Source organism: Sylvia atricapilla, chromosome 13, assembly GCF_009819655.1.
Source record: "Sylvia atricapilla isolate bSylAtr1 chromosome 13, bSylAtr1.pri, whole genome shotgun sequence".
NCBI classification, from domain to species: Eukaryota; Metazoa; Chordata; class Aves; order Passeriformes; family Sylviidae; genus Sylvia; species Sylvia atricapilla.
In genome coordinates, this window is record NC_089152.1 from 741038 (window position 1) to 765003 (window position 23966).

General features: G+C 61.2%; 1 protein-coding gene across 1 annotated transcript in view; it reads right to left on the reverse strand.

Annotated features, from left to right (window-relative positions):
* Positions 1-323: 323 nt before the first annotated feature.
* Positions 324-23966, reverse strand: part of ADAMTS7 (ADAM metallopeptidase with thrombospondin type 1 motif 7) — a 36881-nt gene continuing 13238 nt past the window's right edge. The window contains exons 11-25 of the mRNA XM_066328060.1: positions 23543-23688; positions 21960-22129; positions 21655-21788; positions 19949-20069; positions 19440-19684; positions 17842-17983; positions 16396-16522; positions 15327-15540; positions 11666-13128; positions 10699-10894; positions 8941-9093; positions 8080-8253; positions 7129-7275; positions 6422-6581; positions 324-469 (exon numbers count right to left, since the gene is read on the reverse strand). Coding sequence (XP_066184157.1) covers positions 324-469; positions 6422-6581; positions 7129-7275; positions 8080-8253; positions 8941-9093; positions 10699-10894; positions 11666-13128; positions 15327-15540; positions 16396-16522; positions 17842-17983; positions 19440-19684; positions 19949-20069; positions 21655-21788; positions 21960-22129; positions 23543-23688 — 3738 coding nt within the window. The remainder of the gene's footprint in view (positions 470-6421; positions 6582-7128; positions 7276-8079; positions 8254-8940; positions 9094-10698; positions 10895-11665; positions 13129-15326; positions 15541-16395; positions 16523-17841; positions 17984-19439; positions 19685-19948; positions 20070-21654; positions 21789-21959; positions 22130-23542; positions 23689-23966) is intronic.

Consider the following 23966-nt stretch of genomic DNA (forward strand, 5'->3'; position numbering starts at 1 on the left):
GGAATGCTGGACGCTCACCTCGGAGATAGAAAAATAATAATAAAAGTCCAGGTTTGTGCTGGCCAGCCAACACCTGTGAGAGGCTGCAAACGTCGAACGATAGCACCATAAGCATTTCTGAGAGCTCTTCCCCGGATTATCGCCGCTTTCAGCTGCCCTTCCCCTCGGCAGGGCCCGGGCTGTGGCTGGGGCCAGCGGGATCCGCAGCCCGATGGTTTGAGCACCATGGTGAGAGAACCGAGAGCCCGGGCACCGCGGGACTGCGGCAGAACCACCACCGTGGCCGTGACCCAGCAGCCACGCGGGGCTTGGGGACAGTCGTGTCACCTCCGGGAGAGGCGCTGGTGGCCGCGCTGGTGGCCGCAGCTGCGGCAGCACTGCAGGCGCACGGTGGGCACCTGGCACCTGCCCAGCAGCCGCAGCGTCTGGCAGAAGGCGAAGGTCAGGCGGTCGCGCTCGCAGGGGACACCTGGAGGGGCGGCAGGGGGACAGAGCAGGGCGACAGCGTCATCAGGTGCCCGGTGTAAAAACTCGGCAGGGGTGGGACGAGCTGGTCCCTAAGGACCTTTCCAACCCCAACCATCCCAGGGCTCCGGCACGGGCTGGAGAGACACGGCCAGAGCCCCCCCAGCGCAGAGCCCCCTGCCCCTGGGCACCGGTGCCATGTCCCACCCAGCTCACGGCATACCTGTGCTGCTGCCCGAGCATCCCCCAGCGCAGGGACACTCCCGGGAACAGAGAGGGGAGCAGGGGACAACCTCCCTGTGCTGCTGCCAGCAGCCTGAGCATCCCCCAGGGCAGTGACACTCCCGGGAACAGAGAGCAGAGCAGGGGACAACCTCCTTGTGCTGCTGCCCGAGCATCCCCCAGGGCAGTGACACTCCCGGGAACAGAGAGGGGTGCAGGGGACAGTCTCCCTGAGCTGACACCTCCAGCCCGAGCATCCCCCAAGGCAGTGACACTCCCAGGGCACAGAGGACAGGGGCTGCAGGCGACAATCCCCCTGTGCTGACACCTCCTGCCAGCCCCAGCCCCCCCAGTGCCAGCTGGGCAGCGCCAAGGTCACAATTCCTTTCTCTTTGAGTTGTTATTTTGAGAACCTGCATCCTCTGGGTCGCTTCCTGCAGGTGTCCTGCAGCCCTCAAAACAACTCTGGGCTTTGTTTTGGGAACGGCTGCTCCAGGGGCAGCCCAGGCTCCCCCGGGCTCAGTCCAGCAGCACAGACCCATCACCAAACACACATGCTTCACAGGGATACAGACTTGGTTCGGCTGAAGTTTTGATTTCCTCCTTCTGTACTTTATCAGGCATGACTCCCTGAGCCTGCAGCTCCTCAGCCAGTGCTGTAAAGACTCGCTTAAATTACATCAACTCAAAAACCAGCCTAAGCTTAAAATCTCTGATTCCCACTTTACCTCCTGCCCCAGGAATTAAAACAAATGACAGCTTTTCTCCGGAAAAGGGCAGAGTTGATGCCCTCTGGGGCCAAACCCCCATTGCTTTTCTCCCTGGGCACCCAGCACCATGCAGAGCGGGGACAGGAATGGGGCAGGCAAACGGGCTTTTCTCTTCCTCAGGACACTTCTCTGCGGGGGAAACGCGGTGACCGAGCTCTGGCTGACCACTGACCACTGCCCCTGTCCCCTCTGGGAACAAAGGCTGTGCCGAGGGAACGGCTGCTGCCCCCATTCCCACGGGATGAGCCGCAGCAAAGGATGCGGCAGATGCGGAGCCTTTTCCCCCGGGTTGGGATTTCAGTCCCAGCCCCCTCCCCCAGCCCAGCAGTGAGGAGGTCACTACACTGCTCCAAAATTGGTTTTCTCTTTCAGCTGAGGTCCTGCCTCCCGAGCTGCAGCTCTTTGTGCCCACAGCGTCCCTGCGCCCCCAAAAAGCGATTTATCCCTGCACTGCTGGATCCCACAGCGCTGCCAGAGCGGGGTCCAGGGGATCCCAGCCTCACTGCACACCTCCAGGCTGGGGACACTGCGGGTTCTCCCTGCTGGCGGAGCAGAGCAGAAGAGAAATCTCTGCAGAGCCCAGCCAGGGCCGGGCCAGGGGTGCAGCACATCCCAGACCTGCTGTGGGAGCACCGCAGCCACTGGGAAAAGGGAAACGTTTGTTGGTGCTCTGCTGCACGGGGCTGCCAGGAAAATCCTCACTGGGAGCATCCCTGTGGCTCCACAAGGGAACCCCTGAACCCCAGAACACTGGAGCACAGGAACACGGGTATCCTGCAGGACAGGGAGGGCTCAGCAGGGCTCCTGAACCTCCTCAGGGGTGTCCCAGGAGAGTGGGAAGGAGCCTGGATGCCCGTGGATGGCTGGGAATGTCCTGGGCACTGCTCTGCCCGGGCAGACCCTCCCCAGCCCCTCAGTGGGGGTTTTTTTTTAGCACTCACAGTTTCCTAGAAAGTTATTTGTGGATCACAACCAAGCTGCCTCCTGCCTTCCTTGGAAAGAGCTGAGAAGGCTCACGCTGGGAGCTGCTTTCCAGGCTTGGAGGGATGCTTGAGCTCTTTCCTGATCCCCTCCCAGCGGGTCAGCACCGGGCAGCAACGAGCCCACCCTCCCTCTGACCTTGCAGCAGACCCCAGCAGGGTCCAAAGCCAAATGAGCTCACAGATCATGTCCAAACTGGAAGGGACCCACAGGGATCATCCAGCCCGGGTCCTGGCCCTGCCCAGGACACCCCCAGCCTCCCACCCCACCCCTGGGAGCCATCTCCCAGCACTCCCTGAAGCCACTGCAGTCAATGGGAGCCGAGGAGGGGTTGAGTTCCCATCACTTTCCCAGATCCTGCTGCAGTCTCAGGGTGGATCTGTGCGGGGTCAGGCTCAGGTCTGAAATCTTGGCTGAGCTTGTGATTCCTCCCCGGAATTTGGTCTTGGGCAAAGGAAGCTGTAACGAGCACTTAATTTGTCAGCTCTTCAGAGAGGGACCCACAGAACCCACCCAATTTTCATCTAATCCTTTTACTGCTATTTCTTTCTATTAACAATTTTTTATGTAATCCTCGCACTTCATTTGGACACAAGGTCCATAAGTCCGTGCCAAATTTTAGGCTAAAGAAATAGCTTAGAGCAGGGTTTTAAAAATCCAGGCAAAGTCAGCACTTTGGAGACTGAAAACCCCCACTTTTTTGGGGGCTGTTTTTTTAGGTCGGTGTGGAAGTCGCTTTAAATTTCATTTAAGCTTCTGCCAGCCAGACCGAAGCTTTTACTTTTATTCCTGGGAAAAATAAACTTCCTGGAACACGTTTTGTAAAAACAAGGAAAGGTTGAGCTCGGAGCTGAGCTGGCAAATCCAGGGAATTAGGCTGCTGACCTCTGGCCCTGGGGATGCCCTCGGAGGATAACAAGTAAATTTAACAAGTAAATTATCCCAGGGTCCTGCTCTGGGGCTGAGGTGTGTCTCCCTGTGGTCTCTGGTCAGCCTGGTGGGATCTGTGGGATGTGTGGGATGTGTGGGGTGTGTGGGATCTGTGGGATGCACCCCCAGCTGCACAGAGGTGCATCCAGAGCCTGGCACTGACACGGCCACAGCTGGAAAAGTGGGAGAATCCCACAAACCCCCACAGTTCTCAGGTGTCAGCCCCGCTGCAGGCAACACCTTTCTCCTACATCCCATCAAAACAGGAGTCCTTTCCGGAGCATCCCTTTCCCACTGACTCCTGTCGTTAATTAGCAGTTAATTAATTGCTCTCCATGCCTCACTCCTGGCCTCACCACTTGGATAGGGCCTTACACGCTCAAATGACGGAGAAAATTGGGATTTGCTGCAATTATTTCCCACGTGGATCCCTTGTGGACGAACTCTGTGACTTGCAGAACCATGAACGATTTCATTTCCTTGCTCGGAGCAAGCAGGAGCAGCAGGTTTAATTGCCAATTAATCTTGTGGCAACTGGAAATACAGGCAGCCCTGGATAATGAGCTGGCAAACGGGAACACTGAGGGGTGTTGGGACTGACCCAGAGTGAGCAGAGCCTCCACTCCTTGGCCCCCGGGCCCTGGTGCTCCCACAGATCCCACAGATCCCCCAGATCCCAGCAGGATCCCTGGGCTGGCTGCTCCCAGCTCCATCCCACTGCTGTGTCCCAGAGCTGCACCACTCAAACACCCTCATTTGTCCTGGAGCCTTTACCTCACCCCTTTGGAATCCCCAGCGCAGACACCTGTGGAACAGCTGTTTGCTGCTGCAGCCCAGGGCTGGCCCCATCACCTGCCTGGGGCAGCTTTGGGGGCTCAGCCCTCCCGGCTGTGGGATCTGGAGAAACGGGCTCCAGGGAAGGGATTGATTCCATGGCGTGAGGAGCACCCGGGGCTGCCCTGCCCTGTCCTGTCAGGGGTGCGTCACCACCCCCAGGATGTGCCCACAGCCGTGCCCAGCACAGCCACCACCCTGCAGGGACCAGCTGAGTGACCAGCTGAGTGACCAGCCCCTGCTCCCTCCTCCAGCACACAGCAATTCCCACTGCTCTGCTTTCCATCTGTCTGACCTGCTGCTGGACAAACTGCTGCAGGTCCTCCTGCAGACCTGGGGCTCAGCTCCTTCCCAGGACACCCTGAACAACTCCCAGATAAATGTCCCCAGCCTCTGGAGCAGCACAGGGAGGCCCTGGGGTGCCCAGGGCTCCCAGGAGCCATCCAAGGACACGCTCCCAGCTGCCTGCAGCTGTCAGACAACAGCCACGGTCAAAAATAACCTCGGTGGAATCGTCAATTAATTTATAACTTGGCAACAGCTCAGGGCTCTGGTTCTAATTAATCCCGACCTCCTTTAATTGAGGAGCCGACGGCTGTGAGATGTTTGTTTGTGCTTCATCTGTTCCGTGCTCAAAATCCATCTGATAATGCTTTGAACATTTAAACCCTGTTTAAAGGGTTGGAAGTTTTGTGTCCCAGACCCAGCCCTGGTTCTGCAGCCCTCGTGCCACAGGGGGGAGAGGCTCCTCACAAAACCATGGATTGCTGCATCCATCTTGTGCAGTAAAGATCCCTTACAGCACAGGAAAGGGCTGGAATTACATTTATGTCTTTCTGGGAGCCTTTGCCTGTGCATTTACACATCTGGGATTTCCTGCCATGTGAAAGTTTTGTTCCCCTTCATGCTCTGGCTGGAAACGTTTGTATTTCCAAGAGGCGTTTCCTGCCCTGGGCTGCAGCCAGAGCATTTATGTCATTTCTGATCCAGGATTTGACCATTTATTTGTGTGCTTCCTACACATCTCAGTGGTTATTCTGGTCCAGCCTTGGCTCCACAGCTCTCATCACCGAGCCTGGCACGGAAATCTTCCCCTGACCAAAACAACCGAAGCGCACATCGTTCCTTGAGCAGGGCTGACTCATCATTTCCTAACCGCTGGAGTGCCCCACGGCCCTGCAAACTCCCAGAAAGGAGCAGATTCCTGGCTGAAAACATCCTCATGGCCAACAGTTCCAGTGCCCAAATCCCAGTTAAGCAAAGGCAGCGCTCCTGCCTGCTCTGGGATAGGCGTCAGGAGGAAGACGCCGGGCACAGGACAAACACAAAGAGCTGCAGGGCTGGAGTGGGTGTCCCCGGCTGCAGAGGGCACCTCAGGGATGTGTGCAGCACATGGATCCGGCTCCTCCAGCCCAGGCCCCGGCTGCTGCTGCCCCCTGCCCCGTGTCTCAGCCCTGCCTTTGTCCAGCAAACCTCCTGGAGGGCTGACGATACCTTCTGGGCAGCCAAAGAGCTTTTCTTTTGCACAGACACATTAAAAAGATAAAGCTGGTAAGTGACTGACACGCTGATATCAGTGACATCTAATCCCTCATTATAGTGCTTCTCTGTGAACGCTGTTAACCCTCGCAGCTCCAGATTCCTGCCTCCCGGGGCCCTGCCTGGTGCTCGGGGTGAATCTCTGTGAGCAGAGGAGGGAGAAGCCAAGGGAGTGCCCGCGGTGTGGCCAAGCACCGTGGCTGCAGCCAGGGCAGTGACAAACCGGGTAAAATGGGGCTGCTCCCTGGAGCACCTGCTCACACACACCTGAAGGTGCTGGAGAACTGCTCCTTTACTGCATTTTCTGATGCTGAGCCCGGCTTGTTCCACGAGTCTTGTGTTCTGGGACTTCACCACTAAACAGCTTCCTGAGAGCTCCCTCACTGGGTCAGCCCCTGTGCCTCATTCTCCCGAAAGCCCTGCTGCCTCTGCACCTCCCTGCGCCCCGCAGGGTCCCTCGGGTGTCCCAGTGCCGGGTGACACTGCTGACCCCAAGCAGCACATCCAGCTCACATCCCCGCCAGCAAAACCCTGCCTGGCCCCTCGAGGGACGGGCGCTGCGGACATTTACAGAGTGTCACCACATTCCCACTTAATTATCAATTAGCCAAGTCAGCCTCGTATGAGCCACCCCACCTCCCGCAGACCTCCCGCACCATTCCCGGCCTGGGGCCGCTCACCCGCCTCGGGGCTGTCACAGTCCTGCGGGTTGCACTTCTGGGTGCTGTCAGGCCAGGGCTCGTGGTCGCACCGGCTGCTGTCCTCCTCGGCCAGCCCCGTCCTGGTGTCCATGCACTTCACCTGGCGCCGCTGGATGCCACCTCCGCAGGGAGCCGAGCACTGCGGGGCCGGGGTCAGCCTGGGGACAGTCCCCGTGCCACCCCCTCCCCTGCATGTCCCCGTGCTGCGGGGACAGTCCCCGGTGCCACCCCATCCCCTGCATGTCCCTGTGCCACCCCATCCCCTGTATGTCCCCGTGCTGTGGGGACAGTCCCCGTGCCACCCCATCCCCTGCATGTCCCTGTGTCATGGGGACAGTCCCCGTGCCACCCCATCCCCTGCATGTCCCCGTGCTGTGGGGACAGTCCCTGTGCCACCCCATCCCCTGCATGTCCCTGTGTCATGGGGACAGTCCCCGTGCCACCCCATCCCCTGCATGTCCCCGTGCCACCCCATCCCCTGCATGTCCCCGTGCTGTGGGGACAGCCCCAGTGTCACCCCCGTGCTGTAGGGCGAGGACAGCCCCAGTGTCACCCCCGTTCCCGCAGGTCCCCGTGTTGTAGGGACAGCCCCAGTGTCACCCCATCCCCTGCATGTCCCCGTGCTATAGGGACAGTCCCCAGTGTCACCCTCGCTCCCCGCGGTCCGGGCAGCGTTCCCCGCTCACCTGGCCCCAGGAGCCCACCACCCAGGTGGCGCAGGGCTGCGTGTTGCAGGGCCGGCTGCTGTTGGGTCTCGCCGTGCCGTCGCAGCGGCCCGGCTCCGGGCAGGTCACCAGGCGCGCCTGCTCCCCGCCGCCGCACGGCTCCGAGCACTGCGGGCACAGCGGGCAGCGTCAGGGCTGCGCCCCTCGGCCCCGCACACGGCTGGGGACCGTCACCTGCGGAGGACAGGGCTCCAGGGAGAGCTCCGAGCCCCGGCAGCGTCTAACGGGGCTCCAGGAGAGCTGCAGAGGGGCTGGGGACAGGGGCTGGCTTCACACTGCTCGAGGGGATGGATGTGACGGATGTGACGGATGTGATGGATGTGACGGATGTGATACTGGGAAGGGATTGTTCCCTGGGAGCGTGGTGAGCAGCCGGGATGGAATTCCCGGAGCAGCCGTGCCTGCCCCATCCCTGGAAGTGTCCCAGGCCAGGCTGGGAGCCACCTGGGACAGTGGAAGGTGTCCCTGCCTGTGGTGGTGCCCTAAGTTTTAGCCTTCATGCCTCTCAGGGGTGCAGTTCTGAGCCTCACAGTAAGTGTCAGTCATCTCTCTTCACGGAGTAAGGAGACAAAATACTCCTCCTGCTGAGGACCCAGGACAACTTTCAGCCACCAGCACAAACAAAGGTGGGCTGAAGGGAGGAACAAGGATGGGACCTCACAACCTGAAGCTGTAACTGCACAATTAAACCCCACTATGAAAATGGACCAAAACTCATAAAAACGGAAGACCTCATGACCGGTGGGGCATTTTGTGAGTCCACCTTGGGTGTAGTTCCACCTTGGGCTCAGCCCGCTCCAGCCCTGTCCTGCCCAAGGTGGATCCTGGAGGCCTTTCAGTAAACCTTCCCTCTCCGGCTGTTTCCAGGCCAGCCTTCCCCAGGCAGCAGCGCAGGGTGGGGACAGCCCGTACCTCTCTCCAGGAGGACGTGTACCAGGCCAGGCAGGGCGCGGTGTGGCAGGGCAGCTGTGCCGGGGGCTGCCCCAGCCCCGCCTGGCAGTGGAAGGGCCGCAGCAGCCGCTGCTCTCTGGTGTCAACGCAGTGAACGTCCCGAACCTTGGTGCCCCCGCCGCAGCTCCTGGAGCACTGGGGAGGGACACAGTGGGAAGGGCAGCACGGCCAGAGCACAGGGGACCCCTGTGGGGACAGCTGGTGACCCCAGGGACGTGCTCTGCCTTGGGGCTGACACTCCACCTCCTTTCCCCTCTTGCTCCAGGCAGAGCTGGAGAACAGGAGGAGCTCCTCTGTCACTACACCCCTCAGAACCAGCTGGTTCCCAGCTGTAACAAAAACAGCTTTTATGTCTTAAAGAACTGTTCATCCCAAGGAACAGCGACCACCCAGGGCAATGGGGGCTGTTCCCCAGCACCAAACCTCCCCAATTCTCCCGACCCAACTGCAAACATCCCCTGGCAGTGCCGAGCGGCCAGAGCGTTGTCCAGAGGCTGACACACCACAGAACCACAGAATGCTTTGGGATGGGCCATAAAGACCACCTCGTTCCCAGCCCCGGCCATGGGGTGACATCCACCAGGCTGGCCCCACGCAACCCGGCCTTTCATCAAATCCTTCTGTTTAGCTTTTCCAAATTCCTGACCTTTTTTACCGGCCCAAGAGCGGGAGAAACACAAACACCACGGGATGAGTAGTTCGAACCCTGTGGTGAGTGTGAACCTTTACCTGCACAAGCCGCGGTCCAAGACCCCTCCCTGAGGCCCCCGCCCGCCTTGTCCCGCGGGTTTTGGGGTGTCACTGTCCCCGCAGAGCCCTCACCTTGCTCCAGCTGCCCACGCGCCAGGCCGAGCAGGGTCTGAGGGAGCACCTCCGCGCCGGGACCGGCCGGTCTGCCGCGGCACAGCCGCCGTCACTGCCGCTGCTGCAGCGCACCGGCCGCCACACCGCGCCCACGCCGCACGTGGCCGAGCACTGCAACACACGGAGCGCTGCAGCCCCGGGCCGCGCGGCCAGACAGACACACAGACAGACAGACACACAGACACACAGACATACAGACACACAGCCCTGGGCCGCGCGGCCAGACAGACACACAGACAGACTGACAGACAGACACACAGCCCTGGGCCGCGCGGCCAGACAGACACACAGACAGACAGACAGACAGACACACTGACAGACATACAGACACACAGCCCTGGGCCGCACGGCCAGACAGACAGACAGACAGCCCTGGGCCGCACGGCCAGACAGACAGACAGACAGACACACAGACAGACACACAGACAGACATATACAGACATACAGCCCTGGGCCGCGCGGCCAGACAGACAGACAGACAGCCCTGGGCCGCACGGCCAGACAGACAGACAGACAGACACACAGACAGACACACAGACAGACATATACAGACATACAGCCCTGGGCCGCGCGGCCAGACAGACAGACAGACAGCCCTGGGCCGCACGGCCAGACAGACAGACAGACAGACTGACAGACAGACAGACAGACACACAGACAGACATATACAGACATACAGCCCTGGGCCGCGCGGCCAGACAGACAGACAGACAGACAGACAGACAGCCCTGGGCCGTACGGCCAGACAGACAGACAGACAGACACACAGCCCTGGGCTGTACAGCCAGCCTGCCAGCCAGCCAGCCAGACACACAGCCCTGGGCCGTACAGCACTGGGCCGTACAGCCAGACAGACAGACACACAGACACACAGCCCTGGGCCGTACAGCCAGACAGCCAGACAGACACACAGCCCTGGGCCGTACAGACAGACAGACAGACAGACACACAGACATACAGACATACAGCCCTGGGCCGTACAGACAGACAGACAGACAGACAGACACACAGACATACAGACATACAGCCCTGGGCCGTACAGCCAGACAGACATACAGCCAGACAGACATACAGAAAACACAGCCCTGTGGCCATACAGTCAGACAGACATACAGACACACAGCCCTGGGCCGTACAGCCAGACAGACATACAGACACACAGCCCTGGGCCATACAGGCCATACAGACATACGGCCATACAGCCCTGTGGCCATACAGCCCTGTGGCCATACAGCCCTGAAGCTGTAACTGGACAATTAAATCCCAATATGCAAATGGACCAAAACTTATAAAAATGGAAGATCTCGTGACCATTTGTCCATTTTGTGACCACTGTTAGTCCACCTCGGGTGTAGCCCTGTCCTGCCCAAGGTGTATCCTATAGGCCTTTCAATAAATATCTACTTTATTCTCTAGCTCTGTCCAGTCTCCGTTGCAGGTCACCCATCATGGGTGGGACTAACCCTTCCTCTCCCTGCTCAGTGTCTGCTCCCAGGAGGATTCCCATGGGACCATCCCCATCCATAGGGGAAAAAGGGGCAGCACCTTGGGGCTGGGGGCACCTTTAGCTTTTGGTAACCAGTTCTTTCTTAATTAGCACAAACGACCCCAGTCACTGACTGCTGCCAAGAGACACGTCCCAGAGGCAGCCAGGACAGGGACAGGTCTCACAGCCACACTGGCCATGTCACCATTTTAATGGGACTCACCACGTACCTCACTCCAATTCCCGACCTCCCAGCTGGGCTTGGCAGTGGCTGCTGAGCTGCTCGATGGTGGAAGCAGAGCCTCCTCCTCCTCCTCCTCCAGCCTCTTCTCCCAGAGCAGGGGGGCAAGTGGGGTGGGCTGGGAGAACTCGTGCTCCCCAGCACTGGAGGCAGATGTCCCTGGGGGCATCCATGGTGAGGGCTCCCTTGGTGGTGTCCCTGGGGGTGTCAATGGTGAGGGCTCCATTGGTGGTGTCCCTGGGGGTGTCCATGGTGTTCCTGGAGGTGTCCATGGTGAGGGCTCTCTCAGTGCTGTCCCTGGGGGTATCCATGGTGTCCCTGGGGGTGTCTGTGGTGTCTCTGGGGGTGTCAATGGTGAGAGATCCCTGGGTTGTGTCCCTGGGAGTGTCAATGGTGAGGGCTCCATTGGTGGTGTCCCTGGGGATATCCATGGTGTCCCTGGAGGTGTCAATGGTGAGAGATCCCTGGGTTGTGTCCCTGGGAGTGTCAATGGTGAGGGCTCCCTTGGTGGTGCCCCTGGGGATATCCATGGTGTCTCTGGAGGTGTCCATGGTGTTCCTGAAGGTGTCCACGGTGAGGGCTCCCTCAGTGATGTCCCTGAGGGTGTCTGTGGTGTCCCTGGAGGTGTCAGTGGTGAGGGCTCCCCGGGTTGTGTCCCTGGGGGTATCCATGGTGTCTCCGGGGGTGTCTGTGGTATCCCTGGGGGTGTCCACGGTGTCCCTGGAGGTGTCAGTGGTGAGGGCTCCCTCAGTGATGTCTCTGGGGGTGTCCGTGGTGTCCCTGGGGGTGTCCATGGTGTCCCTGGAGGTGTCAGTGGTGAGGGCTCCCTGGGTTGTGTCCCTGGGGGTATCCATGGTGTCTCCGGGGGTGTCTGTGGTGTCCCTGGGGGTGTCCATGGTGTCCCTGGAGGTGTCAATGGTGAGGGATCCCTGGGTTGTGTCCCTGGGGGTCTCCACGGTGAGGGCTCCCTCGGCGCAGTGATGCTGGGCAGGGTCCCGTGGGAGCTCAGCTGGCTGTGGGGCGATGCTGGATCCAGGGACAGCCCCTCTGTCCCCCATTCCAGGGGGGGCCGTGCTGTGTGGGCTGTGGGCACCCCCGGGAGCAGGGCATGCTGCTGGCTGAGGCTGCTGGAGCTGAGCTGGGTGGCTGGCATGGCAGGGGACAAGGACACTGGTGGGACCGTTGTGGCCACCGAGGGGGTGGAGGTGGGGGCTGTGGGGGTGTGCAGCTCTGGCTGGTGTCCCCTCTGTCCCACGGGAGCCCCAGCAGGAGGGGGACTCAGGGCGGGGTGGGGGCTGCCAGCGCTCCCTGCCAGCCCCCAGCCCGGGGCCCGTGGGGTGGGTGAGGCCAGACCTGCCCTCTCCATCCCATGGGATTGCCCCTCTGCCACTCCTGCCCAGCCCTGCTGCCCCGTGGGCTCTGCACCGTCAGTGTCCCTGCTGATGGCCAGAGCCGCTTCCCTGGAGTCCTCGTGGCCTGTCCCCGCAGAGCTGGCCGTGCCGTGTCCCTCTGTGCTCACCTGGCCCAGGGCTCCTGGCCCGTGGGACACAGCCCCAGCAGCCCTGCCCCGGGCCGTGGGCACGGCTCCAGCCAGGTGGGGACCCCAGGGAGCGGGAACATCCTGCCCAAGGCTGCTCCTGGTGGGCGCAGCTCCGTGGGGTTCACCCCGGGGCGGGTGGCCGTGGTTTGCAGAGCCGCGGCTCACAGAGTTCTGGGCAGGCAGGGGGTGATCTGGATCTGCTCCCAGGAGCACTGCATCCTCCTCCTCACCCAAAAAGCCAGGGGTGGTGTATCTGGGAGTGGCGGATCCCACAGCCTCGGGGACCACGCTCAGGAGCTCGTTCATGGCTAAACCCCGCGGCTCTGTGCCTCGCTCGTGCACGGGGGCAGAAGTGTTTTCCTCCTCGGTGCCCGGGTGCTCCTGGCTCTCCTCTCCCAGCTGGGTGGTGGGCAGGGCCTCAGTGGGCAGCTCCCAGGGCCCCTCCGTGCCATCAGTGCCCACCTCAGCCTGGGGCTCCTGGCCTTTGCTCTCCTTCTCCGTGAAGGGGTAGTAAGACAGATCCTCGTGGAAGTTGATAAAGTTATAATCGTAGTAAAAATCATCCACAAAGACGTTTCCTTTCCTGGCTGAGAAGTCCTCCTCGGGGATGACATTGACATCGTTGGACTCCGGGAGGTTTGGGATCAGGGGGTTAAATTTAGGCACGTGGCTGCTGGGGATGTAATGGATTTCATTGAATATCTCCCTGCTGGAGGAGCCGCTGCCAGACCAGTCGCCGCTGTCCCATCTCTGGTGGCACTGTGGCAGGGAGCAGAGCCTGTCGGGGCTGGGTCTCTGGGCAGGGTCACAGGCAGCCCCCGTGCTGTTGGTGCAGAGCACAGGGCGCCTCTGGGTCCCATTCCCACAGGTGACGGAGCACTGGGAAGGGAAGAGAGAGGACAGGTCAGGGGGACAAGGCTGGCAGTGGTGCCCTCAGCAGTGCTCTCTGTGCCAGGGCTCCACTGTCACTGCTCTGGGGACAGTGTGGACAGTGTGGCTCTGTGTCACTGCAGCTCCCACCACCCCCTGGGCCCCTGCACAGCTCCTGTGCCAGTCCCTGCCGTGCTGGGGCACACATCACCCTGGCAAGCAGAACTTACTGCCCCAATCCCCCTCCGGGGCTGTCCCTGTTGGAGACCATCCCAGAGCAGGGCTGCTTCCGTGGGGACTTTGCTCAGGGTGATCCCTGACCTGCACTCCAGCCAGAAACAGTTTCTGGGAAGGGCAGGGGTAAGATGATCTAATAGGTCTTTCCTGTGGCCTCTTGCCAGGAATTGCATCTCTCCTTCTGGAAGAGCAGGGAGTAACAACACGGGTGTTGTCCGAGTAGGGGAAAAGCAAAGGTCAGGGAGGAGCTCTGCTGGGGACACACCATTCCCCATCACGGGCTCTTTGAGAGGGGGCAGCACAACAGCAACAGAGAAGCTGCAAAGGAGAACAGCAGCATTTCCTGCTGCATTTGGGCCTCGGAGCAATCTGTGAGAGGTGTCCCTGCCCATGGCAGGGGGCTGGAACCAGATGAGCTTTGAGGTCCCTTCCACCCCAGGGCTTTCCAGGGTTCTCTGGTACCCCCAGCAGGCATTTCCAGGAGCTGGAATCACACATTGCCACACACCAACACCTGCGAGAGGGCTGCAAGGAGCTGCTCCTCCCCCTGGGGTGGCACTGCCAAACCTGGGAAAACACAGGTCAGCTCCCAGCAAGCTGAAACCTCCCAGCTCCATCCAGGAGATAACTCGGGCATCACAGCGCTTGTGGGGGGAAGGAGGGAGGTTATTCACCACGGCTGGGTTATCAGGGGATGCAGATAAGGACTGAGGGCTGCCAGGAGCCCCGTGTGGGAACACGCTGAGCTGCATGGAGGGCTCAGCCCTGGGCAGGGCTGGCTGGCACCGTGGGATGTGCTCCAGGACACAGCCACCCCATCGGGGAGCTGAAGAACAACAAAGCAGCCTTCTGCCCGCACCAGCTTCTTTGGGAAGTCCCAAATTCTGGATGCACAGTGCTTTGGGTGCCACTGCTTCTGGAGCAGCTGTGGGCACCCAAACCCCAGAGAGCCCCTCTGGCGTGGCAGTGCCAGGTGGGCACCTGTGCCCCTGCCTGGGCTCTGCATGGACACAGCCACCCCACCCTGCTGACAGAAGGAAACCCTGGGAAGCTTCTGAGCCCCTCCAACTCCCCTAATTATGGTGGTGGTGGAAATGGGAAAGTAAGAGGGCTCTGCCCTTTAAATGAAAGGACAGAAAAATTACAGAACCTCAAAATCCCAAACGCATTCCTCCTCGGTGCCAACACCACAAAGGAGAGCTCTGAGGGCTGGGGCTGGCCCTGCCCAGCACTGACCCACCAACAAGCCATCATTTTCCTGTTAAACCACTGCAGCCATCTTTCTCAGCCTTTAATTGTGGCTTTTGTGGGCCCCTAGAAAAATATTTCCAACTCGCTCTCCTCTAGCCCTCAAATTCTCTGTTCACATCTGATTCCATTTGTTCCTTAGCAACAAGCTCCGTTCCCAGGCTCCCTCCTTTCTCTCCTGATATTTGTCTTCACCCTGAACATTTTTGGAACGGCTGCTTAAATTAGGAGTTATCATTTTCTGGTCGAAACCCTCAGCCTGTGGTGGTTAAGCTGAATCACACAAACACAAAAATAAATCAAGGCTGCACAGAGTGCCACCATTAATCACCCCACGGAATCATTTTGGGTTGGAAGAGACCTTGAAGATCATCCAGTTCCACGGGCAGGGACAGCTTCCACCCCACCAGGCTGCTCCAATCCACGTCCAGTTGAAAACCTCATTTCTGCCCGCCCTGTGCCGAGCACAGAGTGCAGCCCTCCCCATGGCAGGGAGCTGCAAAGCTCAGAGAGGGACCAGGCTCAAACTGCCCAAGGCTCCTTCCTCTCCCCGACACCTCCCCAGGCAGTGGGATTCCCACCCACGGGAGCTGCCGAGCCCACAGGGACACATCCCTGGATTCTGCGTGGGCAGGAGCACACCCAGGGCTCTCGGCTCAGGTGTCTGGGGCCACTGTCCCCAGCTCCCACCCTTCCCATGACACCCCCAGTGCTCCTCTCACCTCAGACCAGTTCCCCACCGCCCACGGGGAGGGACAGGGCACCTCGGGGTGACAGGGCGCGGTGGCAGCGGGCTTGGCCAGGTGCTGGCAGTGTGCTGGCTGCAGGGCCCTCTGCTCGTCCAGCCCCACGCTCTGGATGCACAGCACCGTCCTCTTCATCAGCCCCGCACGGCCACACGAGGCTGAGCACGGCTGCCACTCGGCCACCCACCACCTGCACGGGGACGGGGACAGGGAGAGGGACAGGGACAGCGACAGGGACAGGGGAGAGTCACAGGGACAGGGACAGGGGAGAGAGGAGAGGGACAGGGACAGCGACAGGGAGAGCGACAGGGGAGAGGGACAGGGACAGCGACAGGGAGAGCGACAGGGGAGAGTCACAGGGACAGGGAAGAGTCACAGGGACAGGGACAGCGACAGGGAGAGCGACAGGGGAGAGGCACAGGGATAGGGGAGAGGGGAGAGGGACAGGGACAGAGGGACAGGGGAGAGGGACAGGAGAGAAGGAAAGAGGAATGGGGAATGGGGAATGGAAAATGGGGAATGGGGAATGGGGAATGTGGAGATGGGAAAGTGAAAAGGGGACAGGGGAGAAGAGGAAGGGGAAGAGGGAAGAGAAAAAGGGAAATGGAGAAGGGAAGGGAAAAGAGAAAAGGGGAAAGATGTCAGTAAAGCAAGCGGCCGTGACCCTGGATCTGTCCCATTGCCCATCACGTGTGGCCAGGGGGAAAGGGGGATCCCAGATTTGCCAGCCCAGGGTCTGGGAGCTCAGACACAGGGTCAGAGATGGGACAGGCCCCGAGCTGTGCCAGGGCTGTGTGCACAGAGGCAGAGAGGAGCATCCTGCCAGGACAGCACCTCCAGGACGGTCTCACCTGGCGGGGCAGGGTGTCACCTGGCGGGGCGGGGGGCTCACCTGGCAGGCAGGTCTCACCTGGCGGGGCGGGGCTCACCTGGCGGGGCAGGGTGTCACCTGGCGGGGCGGGGGGCTCACCTGGCAGGCAGGTCTCACCTGGCGGGGCGGGGCTCACCTGGCGGGGCAGGGTGTCACCTGGCAGGCAGGTCTCACCTGGCGGGGCAGGGCTCCTCGCTGCAGGTGCGCTGCTGGTCGTCGGGGCGGGTGAGCGCGTCGCAGAACCGCTCCTCCACCAGACCCGCCAGCCTCTCCACACAGTGCACCACCTGCCTCTGCACCCCTGCGGCGGGAGGGACACTGAGGGCACCCCCGGGGACACTGAGGGCACCCCCGGGGACACTGACAGCCACCCCTGGGGACACTGACAGCCACCCCTGGGGACACCGACACCACACGGGCACCAGCGAGGTGTCGGGAACCTGAACCACCCCGCTGATGGGAGCCTGAGCCACCACAGCAGCAGGAAGGAAACGAAAGCACCACTTGAAGCTGCAAGCTCCTTGGTGCTGAGGGTGCAGTGCTCTCGGGGAGCCCCACAGCAGCCGTGCAGCTGGGGCAGGAGGGCGGCTGCAGCTGCTGCAGCGTCCCGGCACCACTGCATCCTGCATCCTGCCCCCGCAGCCTGTGTGCCCTGCGGGCTGGGGGCAGCTCCTCTGGCAGCTCTGCTCGGGGACAAAACACTGCCCGGAGCCTCGTGTCCCCAGCCTGCTCACAGGGGCTGAATGGTGACCTCAGCACACTTCTGTCCCCGTTTGTGGAACACGTACTTGACCTGTGACACGGAGAGCTGTCACCACGGGCTCGGCTGGGACTGACAGAGCCCTGCTGAAGCTGCTGAGCTGGCCTCTGGCTCAGGCACCCGGGAGCTCACAGAGCCCTGGGGCTCACCAGAGGCTCGGTGTGAGCTCTCCCAAATGCGCATCTCAGCTCACATCATCGCTGCGGGCAGGAAGAGGGGCTCAGCCCTCCTCCAGCTGCTCACCCTCACCCCACTCCTGCCTCATTCACTCCTCCATTTCCCTTCTGTTCTGGAAGCCAAGCACTCGAGTCACATCAGGAAAAGCTGGTTTTAAACAGAGCCCATGTCCTGGCCCTCTGTGCTGCCTAGAAAGCGTGAGTGTCCTCGAATTCCCCTTTTTCCCAGTGCCAGCTGCTCTCGAGGAAGCGCTCGCTGCTCCCAGCCTCCTCTGGCTGCGCTCCAGAAATGTCCCTCTGCATCAGGAGCCCCGGGAGCTGCCCGGGGACCCCGGGATCCTGGGCACGGGGACAGGATGGGGGAAGCGAATGTCCACACTCGGGCCCCCAGCGCTGTGTGTAAAACCCGGGCTGTTCTCCCCCCGTGCAGAGCCCCGGCCGGGCAGGGGAGCGGCCTTTCCACGCTCCCCGATTTCTCCAAAGCTCCTTTGTCCCCATCCCGGGTAACAGGACACCGAGCCGGGAGCAAAGCGCTGACAGAGCCCCGCGGGGACCCCGGAGCCGTGACCTCGGCTGATGACCTTCCTTCTCCCGCTCGGGGCTCGGGGGACACGGGGCTCGGAATTCCCGAGGCTCCGCGGGGACGCGGCAGCGCCGGACGCGGGTGTCCCCCTCTGCGCTCACCTGTCCCGCAGGTGGCCGTGCAGCTGCTCCAGGAGCCAAAGCGCCACACGAACTCGGGCTGCTCCAGCTCGTTCTCGCTGTCGGCAGGGCGCTGGATGGTGTATTGGTACCTCACCCCGGGGTTGGTCTCCTGGAACAGCAGCTGGGGACACAGGGACAGGAATGGGGACACAGGGGACAGGAATGGGGACACAGGGGACAGGAATGGGGACACAGGGACAGGCAGGGGGTGAGCAGGAACTCTGGGGGACACAGGGGACAGGAATGGGGACACAGGGGACAAGCAGGGGGTGAGCAGGAATAGGGGACACAGGGGACAGGAATGGGGGACACAGGGGACAGGAATGGGGTAAGCAGGAATGGGGACACAGGGGACAGGAATGGGGTGAACAGGAATGGGGACACAGGGGACAGGCAGGGGCTGAAGGGGAATGGGGGGACACAGGGGACAGGAATGGGGGGACACAGGGGACAGGCAGGGAGTGAACAGGAATGGGGACACAAGGGACAGGAATAGGGACACAGGGGACAGGAATGGGGTGAGCAGGAATGGGGACACAGGGGACAGGCAGGGGGTGGCCGGGCAGGGCAGTGGGAAGTGGTATTGCCCCAGGGGCCTCTCAGGACACAAGGAGCTGCCCAGCAGAAGGACGTGAGGCTGTGCGCAGCTCCGCAGCAGAGCTGGATGGGACTCGGGGTAAGCCGGACTGGGGAAGGTGTCCCTGCCCACGGGTGGAATTTCCTAAACTGCCTCGGGCTCCAAACGGGCTCCTGCTGCTCCTGTGGCTGACACAAGCGCTGCTCAAAGCCTCCTGCAGCCGCGCTCGCCAGGGCCCCGGGTTCATCCCTGTTTTTCTTAGCCTAAGCACTCCCATTATTGCCAAAGCTTTGTTGTTCTTGGAGCTTTGGCGGGGCCCGGGCGCCTTTCCAAGACCTCTCCATGAACATCGAAACGTTCTTTTAATTAGGCTGTGAATCCCAGCCAGTGATCTGCGGGTGCTGAGCACGCCAGCATTCCCACCAACAGCAGCAGGCCCAGGATCCCAGCCCGAGCTGCTGCCCAGGGAAAGGCAGGAGCAGATTTTGGCTGCTCGGGGTGGCTGAGCTCTGGGTGAGCCTGTGCAGAGGCAGGGATGCTCCGGGGGATGCCAGGGCAGGGTCCTGGGGCTCCCTGGGATGCAGCTCCGTGGCCATCAGCACCTCTGCACCACACCTGGCACCAGGAGGGAGCTCAGCCTGCTCCAGCTGTGCCAGCATCTGCGGGATGATTCCCACTGGTTTCTCCCAAGATTCCCAAGAGCTTTGCATGAACTGGCAGCTCCCTCACTGCTGACTCCAGCCCAGCCAGAAGCACTGGAGGCTCTTTCCCTGCCCATGACAAGATACAGGAAAGGCCTCGGGAAACGGCTCTTTCTCCTCAGGCTCCTTCTCCTGTGTAAATATTTTGTGGAATGCTGCGAAGGGGATGAGGCTCAGCTGGAAGTGCTGTGGGCTGGGAACACTCCCAGAAGAACACACCCCGAGGAGGTGCAGAGCCCCTGGATGCAGGGAGGGACCACGGCAGCTCAGCCCCACGGCGAAGGCAGGACCCATCCTACCTGGATCCACACGGGCTCCACGGTGGGCCCCGGAGAGGTGAGGTTCTCCCAGTTCCCTGTCCTCTTGTAGGTGAAGGTGGTCCCTGCCACCCTGTAGTCCCCGTTCCACTGGATGGTCCAGCCACCGTTCAGGAAATACTTCTCCGGGTCCTCGCTCCGCAGCGCCAGGAAATTCCCGGCCTCTGCCACTTCTTCAATCCGGATCTCCCGGGCTCCCACGGGGATAATCCCAATGTCCACATAACCTGGGAATGGGACTGAGCGTTGGTCTTGGTGGGGGCAGAGGTGTCTGAGGGGATTTTTGTCCTTGGGTGGGCGCCGTGTCCCCCGGGTGCCGGCACTGTGCCAATCCTTACACCTCTGTCAGGCTCCACACCCGCCTTGCCCTGAGCCCACCTGAGTTCCCTGCTGTCTGAGCCCCAAAAATCGACAAGCTGGCATTAAACCCCCGCTCCACAGGAGCAGCAGCAGCCCAGCGGTGCTCTGGGGACAGCAGGAGGTGCCCTTACCCAGCCCCTCGCTGTCCTCGAAGGTCTTGTGCACGGTGTGGCAGGTGGAGCCGTCCCCGTGGCAAACCCCACAGCGGTCCTCCACCGCGTGCGAGTCGATCTCGTAGTCACAGCCCACGTTCTGCAACGAGGGAGCGCCGTCAGCCCCACGCCAGCACCTCCCAGGCACTCACAGCACCGACTGCATTGTCCCCAAGGGACTCACAGCAGTGACTGCATTGTCCCCAAGGGACTCACAGCAGTGACTGCATCGTCCCCAAGGGACTCACAGCACCAACTGCATTGTCCCCAAGGGACTCACAGCAGTGACTGCATTGTCCCCAGTCACTCACAGCACCGGCTGCATTGTCCCCAAGGGACTCACAGCACCAACTGCATTGTCCCCAGTCACTCACAGCACCGACTGCATCATCCCCAAGGGACTCACAGCACTGACTGCATTGTCCCCAAGGGACTCACAGCAGTGACTGCATTGTCCCCAGGGGACTCACAGCAGTGACTGCATTGTCCCCAAGGGACTCACAGCAGTGACTGCATCGTCCCCAAGGGACTCACAGCACCAACTGCATTGTCCCCAAGGGACTCACAGCATCAACTGCATTGTCCCCAAGGGACTCACAGCAGTGACTGCATCGTCCCCAAGGGACTCACAGCAGTGACTGCATTGTCCCCAGTCACTCACAGCACCGACTGCATTGTCCCCAAGGGACTCACAGCACCGACTGCATTGTCCCCAAGGGACTCACAGCACCGACTGCATTGTCCCCAAGGGACTCACAGCAGTGACTGCATCGTCCCCAAGGGACTTACAGCATCAACTGCATCGTCCCCAGTCACTCAGCACCGACTGCATTGTCCCCAAGGGACTCACAGCAGTGACTGCATTGTCCCCAGTCACTCACAGCACCGACTGCATCGTCCCCAAGGGACTCACAGCAGTGACTGCATTGTCCCCAAGGGACTCACAGCACCGACTGCATTGTCCCCAAGGGACTCACAGCACCGACTGCATTGTCCCCAGGGGACTCACAGGACCGACTGCATTGTCCCCAGTCACTCACAGCAGTGACTGCATCGTCCCCAAGGGACTCACAGCACCGACTGCATTGTCCCCAAGGGACTCACAGCACCGACTGCATTGTCCCCAGGGGACTCACAGGACCGACTGCATTGTCCCCAGTCACTCACAGCAGTGACTGCATTGTCCCCAAGGGACTCACAGCACCGACTGCATCACTCCAGTCACTCACAGCAGTGACTGCATCGTCCTCAGTCACTCACAGCACTGACTGCATGTCCCCAAGGGACTCACAGCACCGACTGCATTGTCCCCAAGGGACTCACAGCACTGACTGCATTGTCCCCAAGGGACTCACAGCACTGACTGCATTGTCCCCAAGGGACTCACAGGATCCTGGCATGGCTCAGGTTGGAAGGGACATTAAAGACCACCCAGTTCCAGCCCCCTGCCATGGGCAGGACACCTCCCCTGGGACCAGGTAGCTCCTAGCCCCGTCCATCGTGGCCTGGGCAGTGCTCTGGCTCCCTGAGGCCAGCACAGAGGCTGGCAGCACCCGCACCACTCACCCCACGGGAGCCAGGAACGCCCTCCGAGTGAGGACTGGCAAAAGGAGCGAGCCCAGCGTGAGAGGGAGGGGACACTGAGCACCCAGGGCTGGCTGGGGCCTGCCCCCAGGTGTGCCCACCTTGCAGATGCCGTTGATGCAGACGTCACGGCTGCCGTCACTGTCGTAGCAGGGCGTCCCGTCCACCACGGCGTCCCGCAGCTTCTCCGCGAAGTACTCGTGCTCGGGCCGGCAGTGCAGCTCACAGGGGTTCACTGGGGGGCAGGCACAGCCTCAGCCCGCTGCCCAGAACACAAACCAGCCCCCCAAGCCCAGCCAGGCCGTGTCCCCAGCGTGGACGGGCTGTGGGGCAAGGCTGGCACGCCGGCTGCCAGCCCCGGCCGTGTCCCCAGCGCGGCCGGGATGGAGCTGTGCCCTGCACTCACGGTTGTTGGGCACTGGTGTCCACTTGTAGAGCTTGCCCTTGTAGAGCATGGGGTTGAAGTGGCTGCACTGCAGCTGGCGGAAGGACGGCCCGTCCTGGGGACAGCGCCGCACGTTGCACATCCGGAACCGCTTCCTCTCCCCCAGGCAGAACCGGCCCCCGTACTTGGGCCTGTGGGGACAGGAGTCACAGGGGCTGCCACCTCACAGCCACAGAGGTGTCACTGGGGCTGCCACCTCACAGCCACAGAGCTCTGCAACGCTTTGGGGCTGCCACCTCACAGCCACAGAGCTCTGCAACACTCTGGGGCTGCCACCTCACAGCCACAGAGGTGTCACTGGGGCTGCCACCTCACAGCCACAGAGCTCTGCAACACTTTGGGGTGGAAGGGACACTAGAATCCATCCCTGTCCCACCCCCTGCCCTGGGGACAGGGACACCTTCCATTGACCAGGTGGGTCTGTCCAGCCTGGTGTCTGTCCAGCCCTGGAGGAGCTGCTCTCCATCCCACCCAGGGATCCTCCTCACTCTGCTCCTCTGCTGCCCCAGGGAATGGCAAAGTTGACAGGGGATTTTTTTAAAGCCAGGCAGACTTGAGAAGCACCAAGAATGTTTTTCTCAGATGCTTTTTCTCAGATGCCAGCAGACCCTCACAAGACGGCCACCATCTCCCCCCACAGTGCCTTTTCCTCTGGTCACACCAGTGTCCGTGGCCGTTTGTCAGTGACCTCATGAAAATTCCTCCTCCTGGGCACACTTGGCTGGAGAGAATGGAGCCAGTGATTGTTTGAGGGCTGTGTTTACACGCTCTGCCCTGAGGAATGGCTGTGGGAGTTGGGATGCCCAGCACACATTTTCTCACTTCATCTCAAGGGCAAAGCTGAATATTTACCTCCGGTGGCCAAAGCAAACAACTGCCCGGGAAATTCCCGGTGTTTGCTCTCCTGCCTGTCCACAGCTGTGTTTGGAACACTCCATAAACCACCAGAGCAACCCAGGTCCTCATCCAGGACCGAGATGACAAAACACTTCCCTCAGGAGCCCAACAGCGTGTCCCAAACTCACCGAGGAGGAGGATGGGCAGAACATGTGTGGAAGGGTCAGGAGCTCGCTCCTGCGGCTGCCAGAGCTCCCCATGCCAGGGCAAACATCCCCACCCTGGAACATCCCTACAAATCCCTTCTCCTCCCCATCCCACGGTGCTCTGACTCCAGGGCAAGCCGAGGGGGTGGCTGGATCCAGTGTCACAGTGATTTGGGCACCAAGGGGCCATCTGGGCAGCAGATGGGTCAGCCCAGAAAGCCCAGGGTGGAGATAGCAGCTCCTCCAGCAGTCCCTGGACGCTTCCAGGCAGGAGGCAGTCCCACGGAATGCAGCAGGGCGATAAACCACGGCAGGATTTTTCAAAACAACTGTGAATCAGGCTCCAGGAATGCCTGGTTTGTCACTAAAGGACACGGGCTATGGTTTACATCTCCGAGCTGGAGTCTCTGCCCTTTGTCTGGGTCAGGCTGCCAGGGTCCTTCCCACCCAACACCACCCCTGTGCCTGGTTCCTGGGCAGCCCAGGGGCAGGGCTCCTTACGTGGGGTGGCTGCAGTGCCTCTCAGCACTCTGCACTCCTGCCCCACAGCTGCGGGAGCAGGAGGCCCAGGAGCTCCAGGAGCCCCAGGCGCCGTCGATGGGCTGCGGCCGGAATCCCACCGGGACACACTCGCCGTTGAAGCACCACTGTGGGGACAGGGAGAGGGGACACGGGGTGAGGGACGGGCAGCACAGCACACGGATTGTCCCGTGGAAATCCCTGCTTGGCTTGCGTGGGGGTGCCTGGGCTCGGCCGGGCTCTGCCACAGCCTGCAGCTCCTCGAGCAGTGGGACACTCAGGATTCGGGGCAGGCAACAAACCCAGAGCTCCACGGAGACCCCTCAGCAAGGGGATTCACAGCCCAGAGGGGCTCAGAGGCGCCTCCCCAGCAGTGGGGAAGATCCCAGGGAGAGGCATGCACGAG